Source organism: Cyprinus carpio, chromosome B15 (genome assembly GCF_018340385.1).
Source record: "Cyprinus carpio isolate SPL01 chromosome B15, ASM1834038v1, whole genome shotgun sequence".
Lineage (NCBI taxonomy): Eukaryota > Metazoa > Chordata > Actinopteri > Cypriniformes > Cyprinidae > Cyprinus > Cyprinus carpio.
Window position 1 is genome coordinate 5,067,205 of NC_056611.1, and position 26,342 is coordinate 5,093,546.

Below are 26,342 nucleotides of genomic sequence, written 5' to 3' on the forward strand. Positions count from 1 at the left end.
CATGTTTAAACTTAAAGGGGTGGTTGATTGCGATTTCACTTTTTTAACGTTAGTTAGTGTGTAATGTTGCTGTTTGAGCATAAACAATATCAGCAAGTTATGAAGCTGAAAGTTCAATGCAAACGGAGTGTGATACAGATCGTTTTAGGGAGAAAAATGCCCCCCCCCACAATTCTGGAGAGGAAGTCCGCTACAGCCATCTGCGCCCCCGGCCTGTGGATCACCTTGAACTTAAAAGGCTGGAGGGCCAGATACCAACGGGTGATCCACGCGTTAGTATCCTTCATGTGGTGGAGTCACTGCAGGAGAGCGTGGTCCGAACAGAGGGTGAATTCCTGGCCCAGGAGATAATAGCGGAGGGTGAGGACCACCCACCAATTCGCCAGACATTCCTTCTCAGTGGTGTTGTACATCGTCTCCCTCTTAGAGAGCTTGCAACTGATGTACATCACCGGCCACTCCTCACCCCCTATCTCCTGGGCCAGAACTGCTCCAAACCCCCTGTCCGAGGTGTCCGTCTGCAACAAGAAAGGGAGAGAGAAGTCAAGAGATTGTAAGAGTGGTATGCCACACAGGGCAGCCTTTATCTGGGTGAAAGCCTGCTGACACAGCTCCGTCCACTGGACCGGGTCTGGCGCTTTCTTTTTAGTGAGGTCAGTCAATGGGCTGGTGAGGTCCGAATAATTAGGTACAAATCTTCTGTAATATCCCTCAAGCCCCAGGAACTGCCTCACCTCCTTTTTGGTCTTGGGTCTCGGGCAAGTTGCAACTGCTGCAGTCTTATTAATTTGGGGACGCACCTGCCTGTGGCCCAAGTGAAAGCCCAGATACCGGACCTCCACATGCCCAATTGCACACTTATTTGGGTTGGCTGTCAGCCCGGCCCTCCTCAGCGCCCCCGGCACAGCACACAAGTGTTCCATATGCCGCTGCATTCACAGCATATGGCCGTAAGATTTTGTCCATGAGGCACTGAAACGTAGCCGGTGACCCAAACAACCCAAAAGGAAAAGTGACAAATCGGTGTAATCCAAATGATGTTGTGAAGGATGTTTTTTCTTTAGATAATGGAGATAAGGGGATCTGCCAATATCCTTCTGTCAAATCCAGTGTCGAATAAAATTGAGCTGTACCCAGACAATCAAGCAATTCGTCATTGGATATGCGTCGAATTTAGACACAGCATTCACCTTACAATAATCTGCACAGAATCGCACGGAGCTGTCTGTTTTAGGAACTAAAACTATCTGGCTTGCCCAATTACTGTGGTACTCCTCTATTACTCCCATCTCTAGCATTGCCTCTAATTCCGTCTGAACGACCTTTTTTTGTTCTCAGGTAAACGATATGGCCGGCTGCGAACCACCACACCCGGCTCCATCTCAATATGGTGCTCATGTCCAGCACGTACTGAATTTCATTTCGGCTTTCTGAAGGTCCATCCTCTCAAGTTCCTCACAGGACATCCAGCACCCCGTGGGGCTGCTGTCCATAGAGAAGCTCAAAAGGGGAAACCCACTTGAGGCTTGTGGGACCTCCCACACGGCAAATAAGAGGGGTTCCAGCCACCTATCCCAATTCTTAGCATCCTCATAAACGAACTTCCGAATAATTGTTTTTAATGTGCGATTAAATCGTTCCACTAGCCTGTCTATTTGTGGGTGATAGACGCTGTTGTGAATCGACTTAATTGCCAACAATTCGTATAGCTCGCGTAATGTAAGTGACATGAACGCCTTCCCTTGTTCAGTGAGAATCTCTTTTGGGATTCCCACTCGGAAGCTTAATTGAAACTACACTTTTCACTGAAATGTTACAAAGTGCCACTGCTTCCGGGTATCGAGTTGCATAGTCCACCAGCACTAATGCAAACCGATGCCCGCGTGCCAATCGTTCTAATGGCCCGATGAGGTCCATAAAAATTCTCTTCAGGGGGACCTGCATAAGAGGGAGAGTGTGCAAAGGAGCTTTTGGGGAGGCCGGTGGATTTACCAGCTGACATTCACGACAAGCCGCGCACCACCTGCACACATTCCCGTGAATGCACGACCAAAAGAATCGGGTCATGAGAAGATTTAGTGTCGCCGCCTTGTGACACTGTCACACAAGTGACATGTTTTAACCGCTCTATTTATTACATTGATTTTATGTATTATGGAGTTTTAATTGGTTTTCATGTTTCTTATGTCCATTTTATGCCTCTTAACCATTTTAGTGTGTGTGTGTCTTTAAGAACTGTATGGTTGGCCTGTCAGGTGATCAGTCACCTGACAGGAAGCAGGAGCACTATGAGAAGAGCAGCATGGCAGACAATCAAGGAGGCCATTCACAGCTTCCACTCACACCCGGACTGTGGAGTTTCTTTTAACACGTTTTAACTCTCACACAGAGAAATCAGACCCCATTCCAATTTTAGTAACCCAGCCCGCTGGGCTGAGCGTTACAGCCTGTCCCAAATGTCCCACCATTGGATTACAATGAGCAGCATGAAATTACATTTCCCGATGGCTTTTGGGTACTAATAATTGGGTTGTACCCTGTTTTGTGAGTGTCTTGTGTCACTCGGTACAACCGCTCTTTTAAAATAGCAAAATAGGGATAGGAAAGCGGACGTGCTGGTTGGAGACACTGACCGTTGATGGATTGGACCTGCTCAAATGCACATTTTAAGGTGTCAACCTGGGACTGCTCCAGGAGAAAATAATCATGCTCAGTGAGGATTAACCTCTCATCCGCGCTCTGATCCCCTGACTCAGTATCCCGCGGTCCCAGTTCAGCCACTCCTACCTGCATGTCCGCCTCGCTCCCCAGCTTTCTTTCTTCACAAGAGACATCCGCACACAAACACCCCCATCAATTGACTAAATGCAGGCCAATTTGTCCCCAAAATTAGCAGATGTCAGAAGTGTGGGTTAACTGCCACCTCTACACTATGCTTTTTTCCCTGAAATTGAATAAACACAGGCATTAAAGGATACTTTACCACATCCCTGTGCACACACTGTACCAGAACCATGCTGCTTTTATCCAATGCCTCGAGCTGAATAAGGCTTTGATGGTTTGAGGACTGGTTACAACCTGAATCCACCAAAGTGAGATATGTACCCCCTTTAATACTCACAGGTATTTGGTACAGGCTAGCTTGATTGGGGGCAGCCTGGTGGTCATGCGGGACCCAGATCAGTGCCCCCAACTCCATCACTGGGCACCAATCAGTGAGATGCCCTGGGTCCCCGCAACGCCAACAGGCCGGCTCAGACTTCCCCGCCGCCCCAGTGGCAGGAAGTGGGTCAAGGGACTGATGTGGGGAGAGCGGAGAGAACTGTATTCCGGCGGCGCCAGCGCTGACCAGCCCTGGGGTTGAACTCGGGGAAGGATACCCGGATGGGACCTAGGTAGAGGGAAAGGGTGAGAGGAAATAGAGGGATTAGGGAAAGAGAGAGAGAGAGAGAGAGAGAGAGACCGCTGGCAGAGATTCATCGACTCCTGGGCATGCCGCCATCTGGTCTTCTGCCAACTGGATGGCCAGGTCTAGCGATGCCGGGCAGTGGCACTGGACCCATTCTGCCGTCTTCCTCGGGAGACTGCCGATAAACTGCTCCAGCACCACTTGGTCGATGATCTTCTCGACGTCACCTCCCCCAGCCAATAGACATTTGCGGCAGGCATCCCAGAACTGTTGAGCCAACACACAGGGCCGGCCACTCTCGCCCAGAGCCAGCAACCGGAATCACTGGTGATATTGTTCTGATCTTAGGCCGACCCGCTGTAGGATGGCTCTCTTCAGGTCGGTGAAGACCAGGAGGTTCTGGGAGGCCATGGCCTCCCCTGAGAGCAGGGGGTCTGGCCAGTGCTCCTTTTGAAGACCAAAGGGGTCAGTAAACGGCCTCTGGATCAGGTAGCTGTTGGGCTGAGCAGGTGTCCCCGGGTTCTGTGTGCCTCCCCTGAGAGTCCATCCAGATCCGCAGGGATGAGTCGCGCCTGCACCAGGGTACGGAAACGACGCTCCTGGTCATTGTCCATCGCACAGCTTTTGGACGAGCGACTGATGACTTCTTGGTGATGTTCCTGATGGAGGCCCGCGAGCGACTGAATGACTTCCGCAAATGGCGAAGTTGGCGGTGATTGCATGATGGCAGTGGCCGTACTTCTTCCTTCCCGGGTTTCGTCGGCGTGACTGAGGCTTCAATTTGTCAGTACAAACAAAACAATAAACATGTAAAGCTTGGTCTAGTACAGCCCGGTCAGCCACGAGTCCACTCTTCTCCGACTGCCCTTCGTGGCTACAGTCTCCCCAAATCCCTGTGCTGACCTACTTACTCACCACTCTTCTCCCTGCCCCCCCTTTGCTAAAGTGTCCCCGGGTTCCACCACTCTTTTTCGAATTTTTTGTTGTTTTGTGAATACAAAAACGGCTGGTAGAGACCACAACAAATTACTTCTCCGGTGATATAACAAACCCAGATAAACCCCACCCTCGGGAAAAGGCAGCATAGGGGGCGAGGCCATGCTGTGTTGCTTTAGAGAAGAGGAAGAGAAAACTAGAGGTGCACGTAAAAATCTATTCATATATGAATCACAATTCTGTCTTCTAACAATTCTAATGGATTCACAAGCTTTAAAATCAATGTTCTAAAGCAGAGGTTCTTAATACTGTTCCTCGTGTCCCCCTTCTCTGCACACACTCTGCATCTCCCTCTGTCTCTCTCGCACTCTCTCTCTCTCTCTTGTTCAACTCAGCTCCAGCAACGAACTGTTACAATTATACACTTATTTTCACATAGCTATGAGAAGCGTTAAATACAGACGCACTTGCAGTTGCCATACTGTTTTAAAGCTTTCATCAAGATAAAACCGTATATTAAAAGCTAACATAAGCAGCAGCATTTACAAATAACAGCATATCTAAAAGTATGAAACAACAATAAACAAAAAAACATAGGCCTGCCATTAAAAGCCCTGCTTCGAAAGGTTCTGCGCAATCCTCTTCAATAATATCCTCTGCTTCTCAATCGGGCATAAACAGATAAGCGATATTAACAACACCGTTGTTTACAATACAACCGGAGCGCATGCCGCTGAGGTGAGGGGCATGGCGTTTAGACATGCACTGGAGGTGGTTTAGCCAATCACAACACACTGGGCTAGCTAACCAATCAGAGCCAATCGCCTATTTCTGAGGGAGGGGCTTCATAAAAGAAGGAAATGATCAGAGTGTTTCTCAGAGAAGGGACAGAGCGGTGTGGAATAAAGGTAAATTATGTGAAATATAATGTGTTTTTTAAAAAACAAAGTATTAACACATGATAGACTGCACACCATAAACACATTCAAGCCTAGAAAAAAAAACAACAACAACAGTGAACCACCCCTTTAATCACTAGTATGGTTTAAATGATCCAAACTGGTTTAAATGACCTTTCAGTGAGAACATGGGTGTTGTGCATTTATTGTGTGGGTCCCCCTCTGTGAATAATCACCACCTTCACCCCACTAACAACTCTGTTTGCTGATTTTTTCACATTTTTGTTTTTAAATGTGGCCATTATCAGATTTCCAGTGTGAACAGATCAGGGTTCTGAAATGACTCCCATGCACAAAATAACAATATAAACTTGGTTGCCAGGTTTTCACAACTAAATTTGCACAGTTGCTTCTCAAAACTAGTCTAAAACTATTCATGTTCCGGGGGTAAATATCAATTTAGTGGGGTTGCTTCATTCCATGGAGTACAAAAACAACCCATTTAAAATTTAACCAGTTTAATATGGAGAAGCGCTGAAATGTAAACCTTCATTTATGTGTTTTTTTGCCTTCACTGTACATGACTTGAAAACAGTTAGCTATTTAGGTTTGTACATTAGCATGGACTCACTAATTTTAACATTATAGCTAGTTATAGCCAGAGATACCTACAAGATGACATTACCGTTCTGCGTGAGCAGATGAAAATTTAAACTGAATGAGAGTATGACAACAACCAGAAAATGAAAGTTTTCGTCTTCACTGGGTTGAATGCTTAGGGAAATTTTACTCTGTTTTGTTTGGGTTTAGGGAACGGAATAAAATAAAATAAATTACATTGCCAATCCTCTCAGGATACCTGGAATCAGTGTTACAAGTACCGCAGGCACATCATTTTACCATTTTTGTAGCATAAACACCAGACCCTATGGCGCTGAAACCCAAAGATGTCTGAGTTCCAGTCCCTGTGCAACTGATACTGAACTGCCATTGGCTCATCTGCATTCGAGGGGAAGGACTTACAAACAGCTCAATTGTGACCCATATCCGATTCATCTGTTTACACTTTGTCATACCTCCTCCATGTTTCCTACGTTGTTGTCTTTACTGCCACATGTGCTTCCTCCTGAGAATAATATCACGTCATTAAACCACTGAGAAGTTCCAAATTGTCACAGTTTTACTGAAGTACAGAACGCAATGCCTCAGAAAATCTGATCTTCCTGTTTACATGACAGTCGCATTGGCGCATATCTGATTTATATCTGATTTATTTCCACATATGAATGAGGCATGAAACCGATCTCGAAATATCCAAATGCATGCATATTTTTTTCCTGTTTACATGGTCATAGAACAAATCCAATCTGTGTCACATAAAATTTGACACAATATTTGGAGCAAAAATTTGGAATTGGGTCACATTTAACTGACAGTGTAAACGAGGCCTTCGTGTTTTAACTGATACTCAGGGGTGCTAGTTTAACAGAGTCAGTGCCTGGCAGCCCTTTGCCTTTCCAAAGGAGGAAGAAAAGGCTAACAGGTGTGTAATTCACAAGCAGTCACATTGATTGAACAATACCATCAGCCACGTGGCAAAAGAAAGACAAACATACAAAGGACAGAACAAAAATCAAATCCGAGTCTTGGCAGGAAAAACTTATCTGAATATATCAATGCATAAGTGCGGTCTTGAACAATAACATATAGGCTTATTTATAAAAAAAAAGATTAAAAATAAAATTAAAAAAAGCTCAAGATGCGATGTAATGAATACTAAATGTAGAAATGTTTTTCATGACCTTGGATGAAGTATCAGTCTGCCATTAACTTACTCTTTAAGTGTCCTCCAATTTCAGAATAAAAGATCAGTTTACAAACCTCAGAACATCATTAGGGTTTCATTTAATATCTTTATCATCTTTGTGATGGTACGCACAGTCATTATTAAGATTACATCCTTTTAAGTACTTGTCAACAGTAATGATTTGATTAGTAATTAGGACACTCTTCTCCCAAACCCATTTTTGTTTCGTTTGGTCAGTCCAGTGAAGTCTTACAGAATCCCTTGAGTCAGCAACTGGCAAGCACAGGATCTTGAGCCATTACTGAGTGTTTGTATTTATGAGGACCATCCAGTAGATACCCATGGGGTGTCAGTAAAGAACAAGAGAAGTCCCTTTCAGTGCAGACAGTTTCTATTGGCTTTAAAGGTTATTGCTCATCCAATTGGTCTCAGTCTGGCAGTGTCACTTGCATTATGACTTCATCACCCTGGGAAATGAGGATGAGAGGAAAGAAAAACAGTTGCTAGCCATCCGTCAATGTCCGTCTCAAATTACCGCTCGACCAATCACTGCTAAAGATCAATAGGGAGCCAGTCGGGGAGGAGTGTGAGATGTAGCCAGCGGGGGATAGTAGAATAACTGATCAATACAGGAGGATGGATTTTGTCATCTTGGAAATGCACTGTCAGAGAGAGAGTGCTTCACTATGACACTCCAACCAATATTAGACACTCTGAAAGACTTTGATGGTGCACCAAATTTTATGTTTTAGAAGAGCGCCGAGCCTCCAATAAAATCTCTACTGTACATCTCAGTATTGCATGCATCAATAAATCTCTGCTGTTTATCCAGATGTAAAGGGATAGATTACCTGAAACTAAAAATTGGCTTCATTTACTCACCCTCATGTCATTCAAAATGCTTTTCATTCTTCTGCAGAACACAGACATTGTCTGTACAGTGAAAACACTGAGATATTATCATCTTTTGTGTTTTAGCACAAGAAAGAAAGGCATACAGGTTGGAAAAGATTGAGCTTGAGTAAATGATGACATCATTTTCATTTAGGATGAACTATCTCTTTAAATAATTTCAAGACCACTTGAACAGTTGTTGTAAATCCATTTAATTTTTTTCAAATTCAAGTTCAAAATGTCTTGAAATTTGTCTGGAATAAGTGTGCTATGTGGCCAAGAGCACTGGCCTCTGTGAAGTGTAATATTACATGATCAGAGTAGCTCAAATTGAAAACAAGACCTCCATGACCGCCTGATTACTTTTCCACAAAACTTTATTTCTCCTGCTGTTTCTTTGTTAGTTCTTTTCATTCATATATTCATTCCAGGGTTTTATTTTGAGGAGGAAAGGTGACTTGTCCTGAGGCATCTTATTATTTTTGAAAATATCAGTGATTTAAAGTGTAACATTTCCAGACTCCAAGGTCAAAGCCGTGTTCTCCCCTCCTCCTCTTTCCTTTCCCCTCGCCCTCCCAGCCAATCGATTGCTTCTAAAGAGCTCAAACGGCATGTGTCCACCCTGGAGTCTTTCGGCAGCGCAGGCGAAGGGAAAACGCTGGTGGGGACGCAGGCGGAAGAGAAAACGCTCTCCCACTTTTTCCTGAATCGGAGCGCTGGCAGCGTGACCTCGGAGTCAGGGTGAGCGGGTGTATTGGCACAGGTACAAGACTGCTAGGCCCCTGTGCAAAACTGCCCTGGCTTGCACCGCGCTCTGCCCCCACTTGTGTCTTCGCCAGCTGCCAAGTTGAAAAGTTTTTCAGAGATGGATGTAAATTTCTTGAGCTCTGTTTATTAAAGCCTGATTACAAGATTGGATGCGGTCTAACTGACTCTTTCATGTTTTGACAACGCGGAGTGTTTGTTAAAAACATGAGGCCATGCAACAGGTCAAACGACTGACTTTCTGCAACCTTACAAATACTCCAAAGCATGCAGCAGTCAAAATGCATAATGCAAGACAAGACAACAAACAGAGCGGTTAAATACGAGCGGTCGTTTCGCTAAGGCTACGGTTACCCTCACCCTTTGATCACTTGTGCCATCCTCATCAGCATATTTGGCCTATATACCCAGCTGTCAATAAACGCTCAAGGTTTAGGTGGGAAGCAGATGACTGGGGGCCTCATTTATAAATGTTGCACAGAAACCATCCTAAATGTGATCTTATGATCATCTCTTAAATAAATATGCATATGTGTGAAATCTATGAACCACAAATGATCTTGAGCTTGCACAGAACTGAATGGTTTCAGCTCTCTGCCTTGTAAACGACTCCTAATTAATGTCATTGACATGTAAAAGATCACCAGTCATCGTCCATATTCTTTCATTTAGAACAGTGAGCTGCAAGAACAGCTTACATTTCCAAAAACCTGCAGCACTCTGCACCCTGACTTGACACTAAGCACTTTTCCATGTCAAAGCCAGTTTTTACAAATATGAGCGCTGGCGTGGATTTAAGCGTACGCACACTCTAAGATCAAACCTTTATAAATGAGACCCTAGGTGTTGACCCCGTTGCATGCATGTCGTTGCCATTTTACAGAAGCAGAGAGGAAGAACTAGCTCCAGGTTTGAGTAGAGGCGCAGAAAGAGCACCTGCTGAGCAGGTAAAGAACTTTAACCGCTTTAACAGCCGGGTCTCGATTCCTCTCGCTTTCATACACCTTGACTCATGCGCCGCCACTGTCCTTGCTTCTCCAGCCCCACAGGGGGTCAGCCGTGTAAGGAACATAAAAGGCCAATTTAATTTAGCACGTCCGCAGCTCCCAAGTATTTTAATTCAGACAGCTATGACTGAGGAGTTAATATTTCACTTGTCAGAAGGCAGGTCGAGGCCACTGAATCATTGTAATTCTCATTAAGAGGCTCTCCCCCAGCAGCACCCTAATTCAAAATAATGAAAGTAAAGACTGAGAGCGATTCTAATGCCAGTTGAGTCCTATCTTTTTAATATTCCCCCCTTGATGGATTAGAGAACCGGGAAATTCATCTTGGATCATGGGACCTAATTCAATAAGGGATCATTCCAGGAGTATTGCATTTTATAATAATGTCATTTAAAGTGTCGTCTTCCATTGCGGCTGTCCCATATGTATGCTTATATAATGGTGCCAGAGGGATAAACTTTTACAGGGGGAACCACTCTCCTACCATTGTGCGCTGTCAATCGCTCTCTCTCTCTCTCTCTCTCGTCCTCTCTCTCTTTCTCTCTATCTCTGTCACTCACTCTTTCTCTCTGTTTCCTCAGTCTTCCTGTTTTCCTTGTCCAACCACATTTAAGCACAATGTTCAGTTTTATTTATTTCTATTTGATTAATGTTTGAATCTTAGGAAGTAGAGATGCGGTACATGGAAATTCATGCTATGCGGTAACATTTAATCCATTATTATAAAACAATCAAAAACTTTTGAATGGCGTCCCATGCAGTGTTGTAGTTAAGACCAGCTCATTCAAATCCAAGACGAGATGTAGTCCACATGCACCAAAGTCCATGACAAGACCAGAACCCTCTTCTGATCTCGCTCAACACTGGTCCAACATTTAAGAACTGTGTATTTTGAAGGAGAAACAGGAAAATGGTGAATATACAAAACTAATCTGGTATATAACATCCATGCGAATGGAAGTTGCGACTGACTTCAGAATTGTAATGTGTTTCTGAATGAAACAGAATATTGTATAGAAGGCGGAGTTTGTTTTTAGGGCTAGAGATGTTTTGTCCAAGCTGTCAAACTGACATCATCAGAGAAACAAATTTTCAGATTTTGACTAAAGATTACAAAGACAAACTAGGTAACACTTTATTTTAATGGTCCCTATAAGTAACTTTGTAACCGCATGTCATCTAGCAGTCATTAGAGTATCCCAACACCTTATTGGGATGGACTTTCTACTGACTATGAGTAACTTTGCAAGTACATGTCAACTTATTCTACTAACCCTCACCTAACAGTCTACTAATACTCTGAGAATTAGTTCACATGTAGTTGCAAAGTTACTTATAGTCAGCTGATTTTCTAAAGGTGACATCAAAATAAAGTGTTTCTGTGGATTAACTTGCACCGATTAATTGTACACCAAAAGACTAGTAATGTGCACTAACAAATTTAAATAGAGTCAGTTTTGTTTTCATGTGGACTCTAAAAATGTGGGAGTTGGAAATTTGTGTATGTCTGGTATCAGCTCTTTGCCTAAATGGCGAATCAGAAATGATGACACCGTCTGTCAAACATGGTGGAGTGTGACCTGTTAAAAGACCCCCCTGTACTCATTAAGATAAGATGTAGCGTTTTAAAGGCCCTCTTCAAAATGACAAAGGGCTCCTCTTGTGTCTGCACCACCTCGCTCTTGTACTCATCCCACGACAGAGCGACTCCCAGGGTTCTTCTGCTTCTATCTCTTCGTGTTTTATCGCTCCTGTCCTCCACCGGCAGAATCAGCGCTCGCATTCCTCTGCCACATGATGTGCGCACATCCCTTTTTGGTGTTGGGTTTTCATGCAGTCAGAGGCTGATCCAGGATCAGACCTGACCCCTTTTGACTTCACTGTTTTATTTCTGTGCAAAGGCAAAAACTGGTGTGAAACCAGCTTGTCATCTTCTTACTGCAAATGCACAGAAAGAGCAGGTGTGACGGCAGTGTCTTCAAATATTAACACTGTGAGAAAGAGAATATGTTCTGTACACAGGTGCAGCATGGGTTTCTCAAATTGTGCAATGACTGACAGCACTGTGAGTGTTTTAAAATGAACCAAAAGCCTAAATGTTTTAACATGAGAGAGAGAAAGAGAATAAGTAAAGATTACAGGTGATGTAAACTGAACCTGTAGGCAAACTTGCAAAATTCATTTTTGTATTCAGAATAAGTAACATTCCTATCACACACACAGTGCAGCCGTGCGCACATGGACGCTAATGCATGGCTATTTAATTAAATGTTGCCAGATCACTGGGCCAAATAGGTAATCCAATAGCTCTGTAGGAGCCGTGTTAAATCCTGTTCCATCAAAGCCTGCTTGCCCCTGACAGCCCCTGTGATGTTTCCCTGGAACATCATGTCTACTTAGTCTGTCCCTTTAAAGACTTTGACATAATTTTATATTGAGTAACAATCTATTCATCTGCATTATCCGCAACCCACAAGCGCACGTTCGGCTGACATTGGCCTGAGCTATTATACATACTTGACCGCTCAAGTCTATAATATGGTAACCCTTTAGAGTGGGTCCATTTAGGGTTCAGATTAACTTTAAGTAAATCATGAGATTACTTAATACTGCTGACAAGATCCAACTGAGATCTAAATATCAGACCTTGTATATAACACTTAATATCTCACATTACACATTTGATACAATAGAATCTTCTCAAAGCTCCATAAAACACATTTATAAAGATCCATGAAAAACATTTAGAGAATAAAAATGTGGAGAGATTTTCCTTTGGGTGGGTCAAGGATTTCTTACGTAAAAAAAAAAAGTGGATTTATAGCGCTTCTTTGCCTGGTTTGTGAACTGCCAGCTGTTTTGAGGCACACTCTGTTAACTTCTGTATACAATACTGACTTCAACAAAGCGGTAGAGTTCATACTGAGATTTGTGTAATTCAAGACTCTTAGTATAAATATCACATGACGTGAGTGTATGGTTATTGTCATAGCACATTGTTTCAAAGAATATTCCAATGTTCCTTCTTGATGAAAATATATTCAGGTAAAATAAATAAAACAGAAAATTATGTATGGTTAATTTACAACTTCAACTGGAGAGAGTAAACTTACAGTATTACTATCAGAAGGGTAAATACGCTTTATGTCTTGTGTGATTTTCACTTTGCGGGGATGAAATACCTCGGTTTTGTCCTCCCTTCAGGTCCGGTTAATTGTTGCTATTGAGTTGCATTAGTGCCAGCTGCAACAGGAATCAAAAATAAATAAATGCTCATAGTCCGTAAAAGATTTGCCGGTCCGTCCACACTACCTAAACAGGATGCCAAACAACAATTCCTCACTTTGTTTGACTTCATATTGTGCAGCTTTCTTCCCAACAGATAGATTAAATTGCCGTTTTTCCCAGCCTTTATAAAACAGGCCTTTATTTGGTTAGTCCCATTGTTTTCATCTTGACAGAGCGCCATTGCAGAGTGTTTTAAATGATACACATTGGTTACGAAGTGGTTCATACAGACGCACTGCTCATAGAATAAATCCAAGCAATAGGCTGCTTTAATTGGTGTATTTGAGCAAGTTTTAGGCAGGTTTCTGTCTCACTTTCACTCCATTTCGCACCTTTGAAGTCTGTCTTTCATCTCCTTGCTCTCCCCTGATGTTGCTTGTCTTTTGTCTGATGATGTGCGCGCATTTCTCTTTCGCGGCACTTAATATATAACAAAGGCAAACCTTTAGAGAGCTACCTTATCTTTGTGTTCTCTCGCTCTCCTCACCTCCTTTCAAGACCGTTTCAGAGTTTGATTCAACATTCATTGACATTTTCTCAAACACACTACCTCTCTCTGTCTCTCTTATGGGCGCAGAGACATATTTAATATGTCATCTTCAGTGGAGACGGCGAACTTTCCGTGCTTCAGATTTAACAATAAAACAACTTAAGTGTAGATATGGTGCTTCTGTAATGGACAGAAGCACTGCTGGTCTGCTCGGCTGTACGATAAAAGCCTAAAGCCTGAAGACTGTTCAGCATTAACTGTCTGGCAAGTTGTACAGTGGTAAATTTAGCAACAGGTCATGAAGCTCAGATATACAGCATCGAGAGCTCAAGGGATGAGCCTGACCCTCAAAATGCTGCTTTACTGCTCTTATCGTCAATGCAGGGTTAACTGCTTGAAGTTTACAGGGGTTCAGATGGCTCTCAGTAGCATTTCTAGGCTGGGATACAGTTTGTGTGAACCTCCCACTCTGGTGAGTCACACTTGAACATCTTAAAAATCATTGCAGAACGCAGAGAGAAGAGGGAAAGAGATGAAGGAGAAGAAAGACGTACTGTAGGAATGTGGAGCCGGTGTGAAGGCTGTTGACTGAAGAGAGTGTGGGAAAAAAAAGATTGCTCTCTCCATCATTAATCTGAAAAGTACTTCAGTGTTGCCGTCCTGTTGTCTCCTTGAGTACTTGCAGATTGATAAGGCTTAACACTGAGAGAAAAAGTGGACTATCCAGTGCTATCCAAATGTAAATTAGACATGACACTATATCCTTAGGTCAAGGAATCATTGAATCTCTTAAAAGCATACTGTAAATTACTGTCACGGTAAGGTAGTGTAATTGGGCTGTTTGCATTTTTACAGCACTGGAAAACAGTAATTACAATAAACGAACAGTGTCATTCTCTGAATTTCTGTGCTGAAATTGGCCGTTAAATGACTGTGATTAGCAGTGTTGTGCTGACTAGCTGTGATTACAGTATAATCTCTTGTATTTTTTACAGATTAAGTGTGTTACTTCTGCAGGGAGAATAGAGGATGCTGTTGCATTTTCCCTGCTTGCTGCTTTTCGCTGTTGTTGTTTTTGGTGGTCACTTTTGTTTTGTAATGTTTTGGGTTTATCTTTTCATATGAAAATTAATTGTTTGTTGTCACTATTGTCATGTTTTGTGTGATGAGTGTCAATACCTATGTACTTTCAAGACTGTCAACCTAAAAAAAAAAGATGCACTTATATTTTAAGAAGTAGCTCTTCTAAACTGCTGTGGAGGACTTGGTAAACAAAATTTCAGAACATAATTTGTTCTCCAAATTTAGCATAGTATCAACAAATGGATTCACTTGAAACAGTTTTGCACAAACTGGAAGAGACCTAACAATTTGAATCCCCAACCAAACTGAACACAAACCTCCATAATCATTAAACAAATATTTTCAATAAAACATCAGCAAACTCTTTTACCATCATGCATCTGCAACACACACAACACATTAGACTTTTTTTAGTGTGTGTGTGTTGATTTGGAGCAAAGCCATGCTCTTGCCATTGTTCTAACATTTGAGCCAGAGGAAAAGTCATGTTAAACTCTTCCGATAAGTCTCTATGCTTGCCTAAGCATACCAAATAAAAATTTTCATGTAGTGGCTAATGGGTTTTTCCCCATTGTGGGATCCTACAAAGAAAGGAAATCTCCTTATTTTTGTAATTATAAAGTAATTTGTGCTGTTATGAGATAAAGCAATCTGATTTGTCTACAAAATTCTGAAAACAGCATTCTATTTAATAAAATAAAAATAAATGAATAAATACAGTGATTTGAACCTAAAATCATTTGACCCCCGTCGGTTCTTTAACCTCTATCTCACCCCAGAAGTTCAGTCTTAGTGCTCCATTAGTCACACACATTTTACATTCCCTTGCTGTAAATTCTGCAATAAACATTCAAGGCCGGACAGCAGCTGGACGAATTCATATCGTAATATAATAACATACACTCTTAAAAATAAAAGGTGCTTCATGATGTCATAGAACAACATTTTTGTCTAAATGGTTCCATTAAGAAACTGTAACATCTGAAGAACCTTTCTGTTTCACAAAAGGTTCTTTGTGGCGAAAGAAATCTCTTCAGATTATAAAAAGGTAAGAAAGAGATTAAAGAACCTTTGACTGAATGCTTCTTTGTGGAATCAAAAATGCTTCTCCTATGGCATAGCTGTGAAGAACCTTTTAAGCACCTTTTTTTTTTAAGAGTGTAGGCCTACTGTATTTTCAGAATAGGTTGTTATTGTAATTTATTGTGTTAAAACCTTCTATTTGTTATAGTGCAGTTTGCAGTCGAGGTCTCTAATTTGTCAGATCGTTTCTTCTAGTTCAAGGTCACACTGTTTATCGGAGTGACTCTCACTTAGCAGAAAATTGAAGAAAAAGTATATGCTTATATCCAAAGCGCAGTTTCCAAATGTATCCGATCTGGAGTGAATTGCTCGTTTTTAATACCCACCTTTCGTCCTCTGTACAGCAATCCCTCATTCACAAGTTTGGAATCAATAATTCAATAGCGCTGGCGTCCGAGTGCAGCCCAGAGCTGATACACAAGCCCTCTTTATACCGCGCCTTTGTTAAAGCAGTATTAATTAATAGGCCAAAACATTGTGCTTTGTATGCAGACAGTAATCTGACCAGACAGGTTATTCGCGATAGGAGATGCCATTTAGTATTTATCAGATTCTCAAGAGAAGCGCTTCAGATCTCGATGATGAAGCTTCAGAAGAGTGCAAGCGATGCACCACGTAGCCTATATGTAATTACGATTACGTAAATATTTTTATTCTTGTTTATTCATTCATTTAAAACAAAACGAACAAAAATATTTTGCATGGGGGAAAATTCTATTTTTTCTTTTTTCTAAAGTATTATTTAGAATTTTCACTGCAGAAGAACCGCTTGCTATGAAGCTCAGTCCCAGCGGCAGTCTCCATATGTTTCAGACATCCAGAGCTGAAAGAGGTCCGTGTGATTTTCTGATAAACGATTTCCCCAATAAATAAATGTGTTTACGTAATCATATATATATATATATATATATATATATATATATATATATATATATATATATATATATAGAGCTATATAGAGCTATATAGCTATATATAATTGATTTTGGCAACACGTCATGATAACATTCATTAATAATAAAAACAAACGTTGCATAATGCGTAACATACACAACAGAATCATCCAAACCATACAGAAACGGGTCGACTTTTAATTAGGCCTATTTACATTTTATAATCACAGACATTAAATTATAAAACCGCGCCAGCGCCAGAGCAATTCTTAAAGAATAAAGTGCACATGAATGATTCTGTTTAAACGTTCCCATCACATGCACCTATTTACCAAAAAGAAGAAGAAAATAATACGAACTTCGTATACAACGACACAGATTCTACAGTCTTTTTTACATTTATTTTATGAATCGAAAACACGGTGTTGAGGTGAGTTCACGTTTCACAGTCATGATGAAATCATAGATATCATAAAAATACGTGCCCGCAGTCGATGTCCTTTTATAACCCTTATAAAACATGAACATTACATTTAGATTCACATGGTTGTACAAAAGATGAAGGAACAAGAACTAAAAGAAATAGCAAAGAAAATCCAGAATGCTCCCACAATGCCTTGATGAAGCATAAAACAACCAAAATATTTTTTTCTTTTTTTTTTGTCGTTATTAACAAAAGTATTTTACACGTGCCCGTACCATATCAATATTAGTGTATTACCTGAATTTGATTTTTACACCGAGAATAAAAGCTTGATGTGTGCTGATGTGCACTGCATGGGCATCTGACGGATCTTCATTGAATAATCACCTGATATTGGATTATATTCACAATACACTCATTAATAGGCAAAGGAATTTCATTTAATGCTCATTTATTTTGTTTCAGAACTCAAAGAGCATAAACTTGAACTTAAATCGTGTTTTATCCGTGAGGACAGAAACGCACACTGGAGTTTTCATGTTTGGCAACAAAAGTGATTTCTGTAATAGCCTATTTCACAAATATCCACAGAGAAACTTTGTTTCAAATAAAACGAGGCCAGCCTCTTCATTTTCATTAATTACTAATAACGTATTAAAGCAGAAATGTTCGCGTTGTCACACAAACAGCCGAACAATCGTCCCAGCTGCTTTATATCATTATATTCAGATTCAGCTTCTTGTCTTCTGCAAAAGTTCACTAAAAGTTCAACTTTTCTTATTTAGGTACTCGTAGTTCAGTCAACGTTTTGTAGTTGTCCCTCCATCCGCGAAAAGATCCAGGTAAAGTTTGTCCACTTCACAGTCTGTGTTCTTATAAATAGCCTATCCTTTTTCTCTCGCGTGTCCTTCATAGGAAAACATAAATAATGTGTTTGTTTTTCTGCTTCGGGATTCGGTGACGTCACAGCCCCAGCGCCGCCGCGTGCTTTTTCGCCTTCAGTCTCAGATCCGCGATGCTCGAGTTTTTGTTGGTAGTTTTCGCCGCCGCTGCCGCCGCCACCACCGAAGCTGCCGAGGCGGACTCCGCCGCGAGCGTCGCAAGGGGCAAACCGAACGGCGGGGCGGGAAACATCATGTAGGGCGCGTGCGCCGCCAGGTGCGAGTGCAGGTGATGGTGCGCGTGGGCCACGGCGCTGTCCAGCTGCAGCTGCGCCTGCACCTGAAAGGAGAAGGGCGGCACGTTGCAATGACTATCCTATGGACGCACGGGTGGGAAGAGAGGGGGAGAAACACATTAACTTAAGAGAGACTATCAGAGCTGTTACTGGGCACTGGATCAATTGCATTTATCATCATAGCTAAAAAAAAAAAAATGCATTCGGACACCTGCAACCCCCCAAGAGCACGAAAAAATCACAAATCTCAACTCGTCTTTGCAATAGCCTAACAGTTCTATTCTTCGTCAAAATGTCTCCCTTTATCTCATTGCAATAACAAAAGGAGGAAAAAATGATAGAAATTGTTGTGAAAGTCTGTCGGACGCCTCTGCAGTGTAACTTGCCTGCTGGAATGGCATGCGCAGAGCTCCCACGTTGACATACGGAGCGACACGACACGCTTCAAACTGACTCGCTGCTCCGATGAGAACTCCTGAGAAAAAAATGTTGACATTTAGTTTTTATGTAGGCCTATATGTGCTCAAAAACTAGGCACTGCATGAATCACTATTTCTGCGCATAAAAAGATCACATGAACGTGGATACACCGCAGTAGCTAAAAGAGTTTAATTCTGTAGGCCTATAGACTGTAGCTAAATCTACAAATAAAACAAAAACAAAAAGGTTTTAATAATACAGAAAACCAAATAAATTCAACAGCTAACATAATAGCAATCACTTATTTATCAAGCCTATAGTTTGTAAATCATTCTAATGCATGTGAAGCGTTTGAATCCAACGCACCTTTATGTAACTGATTTTCCTGCTTTCTGCATTTGGCCCTTCGGTTCTGAAACCAAACCTGCAAACACAAGACATTGATTGACAGCTGTTGGTGAGGGCATGTGTAAATCCTCCCAAAATGACAACAGTCTTAGCAAAACTATGCATCCCGGAGGACCTCTAAAATATTCATAACGCTTAACCGCACATTTTAATTATTATATCTCTATAACGAGCGGCGAAATTGACGTAAAAAGCGGCCAAGTATAAAAACAAAACAAACAGATTTGTCAAAATGTTAAACAAACGGAAAGAAACAGAATCTATAAGTCATGCATCTGAAAAAGGACCATAATATATCGTCTTTCTGCAATGGTTTAATCTATCCAGGGATTAGAGTCCCAGAAGAAGCAGAGTGATCCTCTGACAGCAAAACCCCAGCGTGGGACTGTATGCTTGGGCTTCAATAGCAGGCTAAAACTGAGACAGTAATTGCTTATATCAGAGAGAAAGTTAGTGTTATATTTCTCTGCCATATCGCCTATGTTATGGGCATCGGAGATTTGGAAATTATTGTGTCTCGTGCATCTGTTTTGAATCACACATAGTTTCAGTGCACTGTTTATTCATTTTGATTCAGCCTAACAACGAGCAAGCGACACTGCACATGCATGATATTTCTGCTGTAAGTGAAAGTGGAAACGCGATAATAAATAGGCTATATAATAATAAATCCCGATACGTTATGACTTTATCCGTTTAAATGGCAGTGTAGTCTTTGAGCCAGCGGTGTGGCCTTGTCTGTGAATACTGAATATGAAAAGAGCATCAGATCTTTATTTGGGTAAAAATGATAGATAATTTATGTAAATCCGCAGGCCTTGCTTGGGACAATGCCCTTTGGTAAGATCCCAGAGAGAGACGATGGTTTAACTTTTTCCAGGGAGGTCTTTTGAGCCCATATTTTAAAAGGAGCAATGTATTCAAAGAGTGAATTTTATATCCCCACCCAAGGAATGAATAGATAAAAGAGAATGAAATAAGATATTGTTTTTTTTCTTCTTCTGATCAATCACAGCAGAGCCAATGTCTATGTTGAATGTCATTATTCGGCTCAGTCGCTCGTCTCTTGTTACACATATATTGAGCCTTATTATGTTTCTGTGCAGATGGTCTTCCCCATCCTAAAAAGCACACTACAGATGTTGCCTGCAGGCCAATGCGCGCAAATCAGGGAATAATTTTTGTTCGTTGTTTTGTTCATTATCTCTCAGCGGCGTTGATTTAAGCGGCTTAATATCACGGGGTTTTTTTTCTCCCGACAATATCATTCAACACATTAGCTGATCTCTAATTTTATTTACCACGCTAATAATGTAAATATTCACATATAGGCTAACACTTATAATAGCAACGTTAAGTGCTGTAACTTTGTGTTTAGCAGTGCTAGGCTAACAATATAGCAGTGCCCATGTAACACTTTTTGTAACACAATTTGTAGAGGCCTACCTATATTACTCTTTTTATTAATCGATTTTATTACAAATACATTTTCATTTTTAATCTCTTAATAGGCTACTTATGAATTATTTCGGAGACTCTGCATTGATAATCTTAATGTGTCAATAGTTTAATGAACTGATCAGCCTACCTATATGATAAGAGTCTACATTGCATGTAACAGAATATGTAATTAGGCTACGTAATAATAGCACGTTAATTATGCAATCATCTATATATAGCCTAAACAATTCATTAATTATTTTTGCACTTCATATGCAGTTGCATACAGCCTCTAACGTTCAGCATTGCTTAAATCGAAAGTGTTTCTCCTCTCGCGAGGCAAAGCATAACGCACACTGCATCCATCACCCAGCACACATGTAGACAGCACACATGCAGACAGCACACATGTAGACAGCACACATGCAGTGCCTGACCTGCACCCTGGCCTCCGAGAGCCCGAGTCTCTGGCTCAGCTCCTCTCTCATAAAGGCGTCTGGATAGTGCGTTTCATCGAACAGTCTCTCCAGCTCATTCAGCTGCTCAAGGGTAAAGTTAGTCCGACTCCTTCTCTGCTTGATTTTAGTCTGTGTCTCATCCTCCAGCGGCTTACAATCCTCTTTGCGTTCTTTCATATCTGTGTTACCTGAAAACGGAGCAGAAACCAGGAGTGAACGCTTCGTCCAGTGATGAGAAAGAAGGGCAGTGTGTGCCCACTGATGTCGGTCACGGATGTTTTGTCCTACACAGAGCTCTTTAATTATTTACACGCTATACATATGCATTGAGAGCCTCTCTGAACCGGATGCTTATGGCAGGAATATTATCCTATTGCACGTGAAATTAACAACCTGGCAACACGACTCGATGTTACGAAAATGAAATCAATAAAGACAACAATTAACGCAGCTGAATGAAAATTCCTGCTGTCAAAATAATTAACCTCTATTAAAAACAAAAGCCTGTGTGTTAGATGTTTAGTGCTTCTAAATTAAAAATAACAGGTAGGCTACGTCTAATCGAAATGGTCAGCAATTATTATTATTATTATCACTGTTATTAATATTATGGCTGTTGATCTCATGATATTATTTCAAATCTAAGACTTCAAACAAGCGAATAGGCCTTCAGTGGTTTTTGTATAATGCGTGCTGGTTTATAATACACTGGCGCATTCTTTGTTTGTTTGATTTCTACATTATTTTTTCTGTTAAAGCCCTTAATTCATCTACCTGCGGGTAGCCTACAAATTTAATTCTATTGATGGTTATCTCGTGGATAATCTATATATTTAAAACGTCTCAACCTCTGGCTAGAAGTTTCACAACTATTTTTATTTATTTTTAATAAAAAAAAAATTATAATAATCTATAGGCCCACATGCAACACTGTCCTACAAAAATACAGCCACACTGTTACAGCGCTTGATTTTATCACTTAACTTTTGATTGATTCTTTTGTTTTCAGGCTGCTTCATAGCAGCGATAATTGTCAAATTACTATAGTATGATTTTTACACTTCGTGTAACCTGAGAGAAATTAACGTCACTTTAAAATAGGCCTATCATAAAGAATATCGAAAGCGAAGAAGTTCTAAAAACTTAAATTATAAACAGTAAACAGGCCTTTGAAGAAGACATAGCGTGATGAAATCATTTTTGTAAATATACTGTGTTAGAAAAACGAAGGCAACACTCACCGTCTGTGAGTTTGGGGCTGATCGAGTCTCTGCTTCTCTCTGACGCGAGCATGTCCGCTTCTCTGACCGGCGACGAGCGCGCGCCGCTCCGCGTGATACTGTTCACCTCCTCGCGCACCGGTTCCTCCCTGCTTCTCACCGAGCCGGTCTCCAGCACCTCCCGGTACGTGATCACTTCCTTCTTTTCCTTCACTTTCTGATCAAAAGATTTGGAGACAAACGCGGTAAGTTCTTCCATCACTGCGCCCAAGGAGAAGAAGAAAAAATGCAATTTTCACGTTAGATCCTCAGCAGTCTACCATAACACATCAACATCGGCCTGAACGCGAGGTGATGTGACGAGATCTTTGACAATTCCTCTTGTTGCGGAGTGTGCGGACTTGCTGCAGATTCACTATTGAAGTCACACTATTTATACTTGACGAAGCGTCTGCCCCTTGATCCGCGCTCCTCTCCACGAGCCCCCTTCCCACAGAGGCGGGCTGGGATGGGGTTGGGTTGGGTGGGGGAACCTTATCTGTCCTTCAGATCCACATCAGCCGTCCATGCTTGCTATTGGCCAAGATTGACAAGAGGAGCAAATTAATGTCATTAAGCTAGACTGGTTAGAGTTTGGAGACACCAGGGACCGTGATGCTGGTGATGCTGGGATGAGGCCAAAACTACTGAAAAGGGCATCTTATCCCGCCACTGTTTGATCAGAGCTGGGAAACGAGATCGCGTGATAGAGATAACGAGAAGAGCAGAGAGAAGGGGGAAAGAAAAATATGCACTTTGTGATCATGCAACAACAACATCATTAAGAATTTAATTTTGACCCACAGTTCTTTTGTAGAACAGAAATAAAAACTGAATCCTCACAGAAGACAGCTTGTTTTATTGCAGGCTAATTATTTAACCTTCTTAAACAGCCGTTTATTTTTTTACATTTTTTTTTTACAGTAGCCTATATATTTATTAGAGAGTGAGAATGTGTTTTCCATGACCTCTAGTTATACTACATTTAATGAGAATATGAAGAACGAACATGAATCGAATCTAAATCAAAACTACCACTTTGAACAATTTAGTCAAAGTGCATCTATTACACACTCTTGGCATCTGGGTAGCTTATATTATAACTGCCCTAAAAAATAGCTTCGTAGTAGTAAAGCATTAATAAAACAGGCTTAACGTGCGACAACACTTGCTGTTTATACGGTTGTTATTTTCATTCATATTGTGTGACAGCATGGGGAAAAAAAATCACTATTTTATAAATCCCGTTTTGAATTAAATCGATTGTTCTGACCTCATTGGCAGAAATTTCAGCACACAGAGGACAACTGTTTCTATTATTAGTAACAGCTGCCTAATGACTTGCGATATAGGCTAATATATATATATATATAGAGAGAGAGAGAGAGCTATATATTGAGATTCTTTGCTGTTTTATTGCTATTTAATTAGCCTACACAAACTTTGTATATAAAAATATATTGCATATTTGCATAATATAGTTAATTAGACGTACCACTACATAAGTGCATTTGGGCATCAAGAGCGAATAAAAAATAAAAATAAAATAATATAATAATAAAAATGAACAGAACCAAGTAGCACAACACAGCAAGAATATTAGTTCGGCGGTAAATGACACACAAAAAGACGTGTTCTATTGATAAATTACAACACCTTCTCATCATCTCACCGTTAATAATAACGTCACAATGAAATATTTCTCTTATATTTATGTAAACACATTCTTCATGCATACACGCATTTATTATTCGAAACGCTGCAAAACACATATTCTAAGAGCTCAGCATCTCACCCTTCTCAGACACGAAGATAGACTAATAATAGTAATCTAACAAAAAGAGTATTACATCTGTCTTAAATATTCCAAACATCAAAGGGGGTGTTTGTGCACATATATCAAGGGTGCAGTTTTAAGGCAGTTGTGCATTCATAGCTTCATCTGTAGCTGGCTTTAAATGCACAATATTTTGAAGATTAGGCATATCTTTGTATCTTTACTTTGATGTGAGCATTTCGTGTTTTTTTTCCCTTCCTCAAAAAAGCCTACGGAATTATTAAGACTTCAGTTTGACTTTAAGAAAAACATTTTTGAGACAAATCGTTTGCGATTAATACCACATTTTAATTTAGCCCCAAATTGTCTATGTAGGCAGCGCAATGACATTTTCTTTAGTTTATGTATTTATTTATTTCAAAACAGACAGAACTGCATTGTCCATAATAGTCTGGATTCCGACCAATATATAAAATATGATATTTTCGCTTTAAAACTATTTCACTCACGCGCCTGTGATTTCTCAGCATGCCTCAACACTTAAAACAAAAACACTCTCCAAGTTAAGAATCAAAAGAGACCAAATGACCATCTTGTCGCTGAGAAATGCATGAACAGAAATAAATGTATTTCACGCTTATCTTGCGCGATCCTGAGAAGAAGGAGAAGGCGACTGACGATCGTGTTTGATTGGTGATGCCTGCTGCGCTCGCATCGATGCGCTCCAAACCGGCTGCTCCTGTCTGTCCGGCGGCTCATGGCGCTGCTCTGTGAGTTGCTGTTGTGACACAATAGAAGTGTGTATCGTTATCTAGGTAAGAGTGTGAATAACAGACATACATAGCAATCGTTTTACATATAAACCTCAAGATAAGTTAGCGGACGTGCTGTTTATTTATTAAAGACCGTATGTTAGAGGAAGCGCTTGGGGATGTTAAGATAATCGTGCTGTTGAGACTGACAGCATTCGGTATTGAAATGTGTTTAATAGACTTTATAGATTGCAAAATTCATATTTACATTTCCACGCTCTTCCATTGATGTTTTTTTCCTTTATGAATTGACACTTTATCTGTAAACATAAGAGGTGCTCTTATATTGGCTGTCAGGATGCTAGTTTCGTGTAGTTTTAAGGTTTTGGTTTAGTATTTAACACAGCCTCAGTCCACATAAACTGCAGTTATTATTCACCTGAGAAATGTGCTTGCTTTAACACGTTTCTACCCTTATGTGAATAAATATACATGCGTTTAATGTTCTGCCGCGTTTCTTTCCGGTTGTGTTACAATGTAGCAGATCTCAGATGAGAGAAATCAAAGAACTTCATGTTAAATTAAACGGGTGCTTTAATTTTCATTCATGTGCATCCTCATTAGGCTTTAGGCTACTGAATCAGCATGTGTGAGTAACACCTCTGATCTCTGAGAAGCTCTGTTGCTCTTTAGCTCTGCATCCTTGCGTCTGAGCCGGAGAGAGCATGGGCCGTCGCTCGTCAGACAGCGAGGACGACAGCCGCAGCAGGAGGAAGAGGAGGCAGAGAGGCCGTTCCTCCTCGTCCAGCTCCTCTACCAGCAGAGTGACCAGCCGCAGCAAGCGCTCCAGCAGACGCACGCGCTCCAGAGACCGGAACAGGAGGTACTCGCTGAACCACGACACAAAAAAAAGTTTGCCCCTGTAATCTTTCATCAAAATGTAATAACGTGCTCTTCCTCGGAAACAATTTTCTTGTTTGACTGACATCACGAGCCCTCTTATTTCTCACCCCTCCCTGCCGAGCACCTGTCACATACAAGTTCTGAAGCACTTATTCAGTTTGCATCCCTGTGTCAAAGGCAGTTGCTCGGCTGGAGCATTGAGCCCAGAAGGAATGCATGCTTGGTTACCCCAAAAATAGATGTCTGATCGGCTGATGTCATCATGAGGATCTGCACAGTTGCAAGCCCTCATTATCAGAACGTGTATATCAAACCTCTCTGCTCCAGAGAGGGCTTCTGCATCTCTTAAAAAAAGTCTTAATTCACATTTTCACAAATTTAGACCTCAATAAGTTTTAAATCAGGGCAGGAAGAGTTTCATTTATAAAGTCTTGGTGTTAAATGTTGCATGCACTTCAAAAAATGGATATCTTCTTCAGTGTTTTTGTCTTGTTTTCTAGTACAAATATCTAAACATCCTTAAATCAAGACACATTCATTTGAGATGCAGTCTGAACATGTGCCGTCTTGTTTTATGAGAAACTGGACAAAATGAAGTGAGTTTATGCTTTAAAAAAAAAAATAATAATAATAATATATATATACTGTACAGTACACTACCGTTCAAAAGTTTGGGATCAGTAAAACTTGTAATGTTTTTTAAAGAAGTGTCTTCTGCTCATCAAGGCTGCATTATTTGATCCAAAATGCAAAAAAAAAAAAAAAAAAAA

General features: G+C 40.9%; 2 protein-coding genes across 5 annotated transcripts in view; one reads left to right on the plus strand and one right to left on the minus strand.

Moving 5' to 3' along the window:
• Positions 1–16,785: 16,785 nt before the first annotated feature.
• Positions 16,786–23,173, minus strand: shox2 (short stature homeobox 2). Of its 3 annotated transcripts, XM_019075435.2 has the most exons (6): positions 22,422–23,173; positions 22,123–22,318; positions 20,861–21,069; positions 18,942–18,999; positions 18,542–18,630; positions 16,786–18,235 (listed from the first exon to the last, which is right to left on the minus strand). In XM_019075435.2, the coding sequence occupies exons 1-6, from the start codon at positions 22,422–22,424 to the stop codon at positions 17,942–17,944; spliced, it is 849 nt and encodes a 282-aa protein (XP_018930980.1). In that variant the 5' UTR covers positions 22,425–23,173; the 3' UTR covers positions 16,786–17,941. The 3 variants fall into 3 exon arrangements, with proteins under 3 accessions (XP_018930980.1, XP_018930978.1, XP_018930979.1); XM_019075433.2 differs by lacking the exon at positions 22,422–23,173 and having other exon boundaries at positions 22,123–22,389; XM_019075434.2 differs by having other exon boundaries at positions 16,788–18,199; positions 22,123–23,161.
• Positions 23,174–24,577: 1,404 nt separating this feature from the next.
• LOC109061000 (serine/Arginine-related protein 53-like) overlaps positions 24,578–26,342 on the plus strand; it is a 131,729-nt gene continuing 129,964 nt past the window's right edge. Inside the window, exons 1-2 of one of the 2 annotated variants that reach the window (XM_042738984.1) lie at positions 24,578–24,732; positions 25,363–25,552. In XM_042738984.1, the coding sequence (XP_042594918.1) occupies positions 25,395–25,552 (158 nt within the window). In that variant the 5' untranslated portion in view covers positions 24,578–24,732; positions 25,363–25,394. Of the gene's footprint in view, positions 24,733–25,346; positions 25,553–26,342 lie in introns of both variants that reach the window. The other variant, XM_042738985.1, reaches the window with a different exon arrangement.

Coding starts and splice junctions, on each gene's coding strand:
- shox2 (XM_019075433.2), bottom strand. CDS start 22,360: ATGGAAGAACTTACCGCGTTTGTCTCCAAATCTTTTGATCAGAAAGTG. Junction 21,070..22,122: donor CAGCCCCAAACTCACAGACG/GTGAGTGTTGCC, acceptor CTCCGTTTTCAG/GTAACACAGATATGAAAGAA. Junction 18,236..18,541: donor TGCGCATGCCATTCCAGCAG/GCAAGTTACACT, acceptor GTGCGTCCATAG/GATAGTCATTGCAACGTGCC.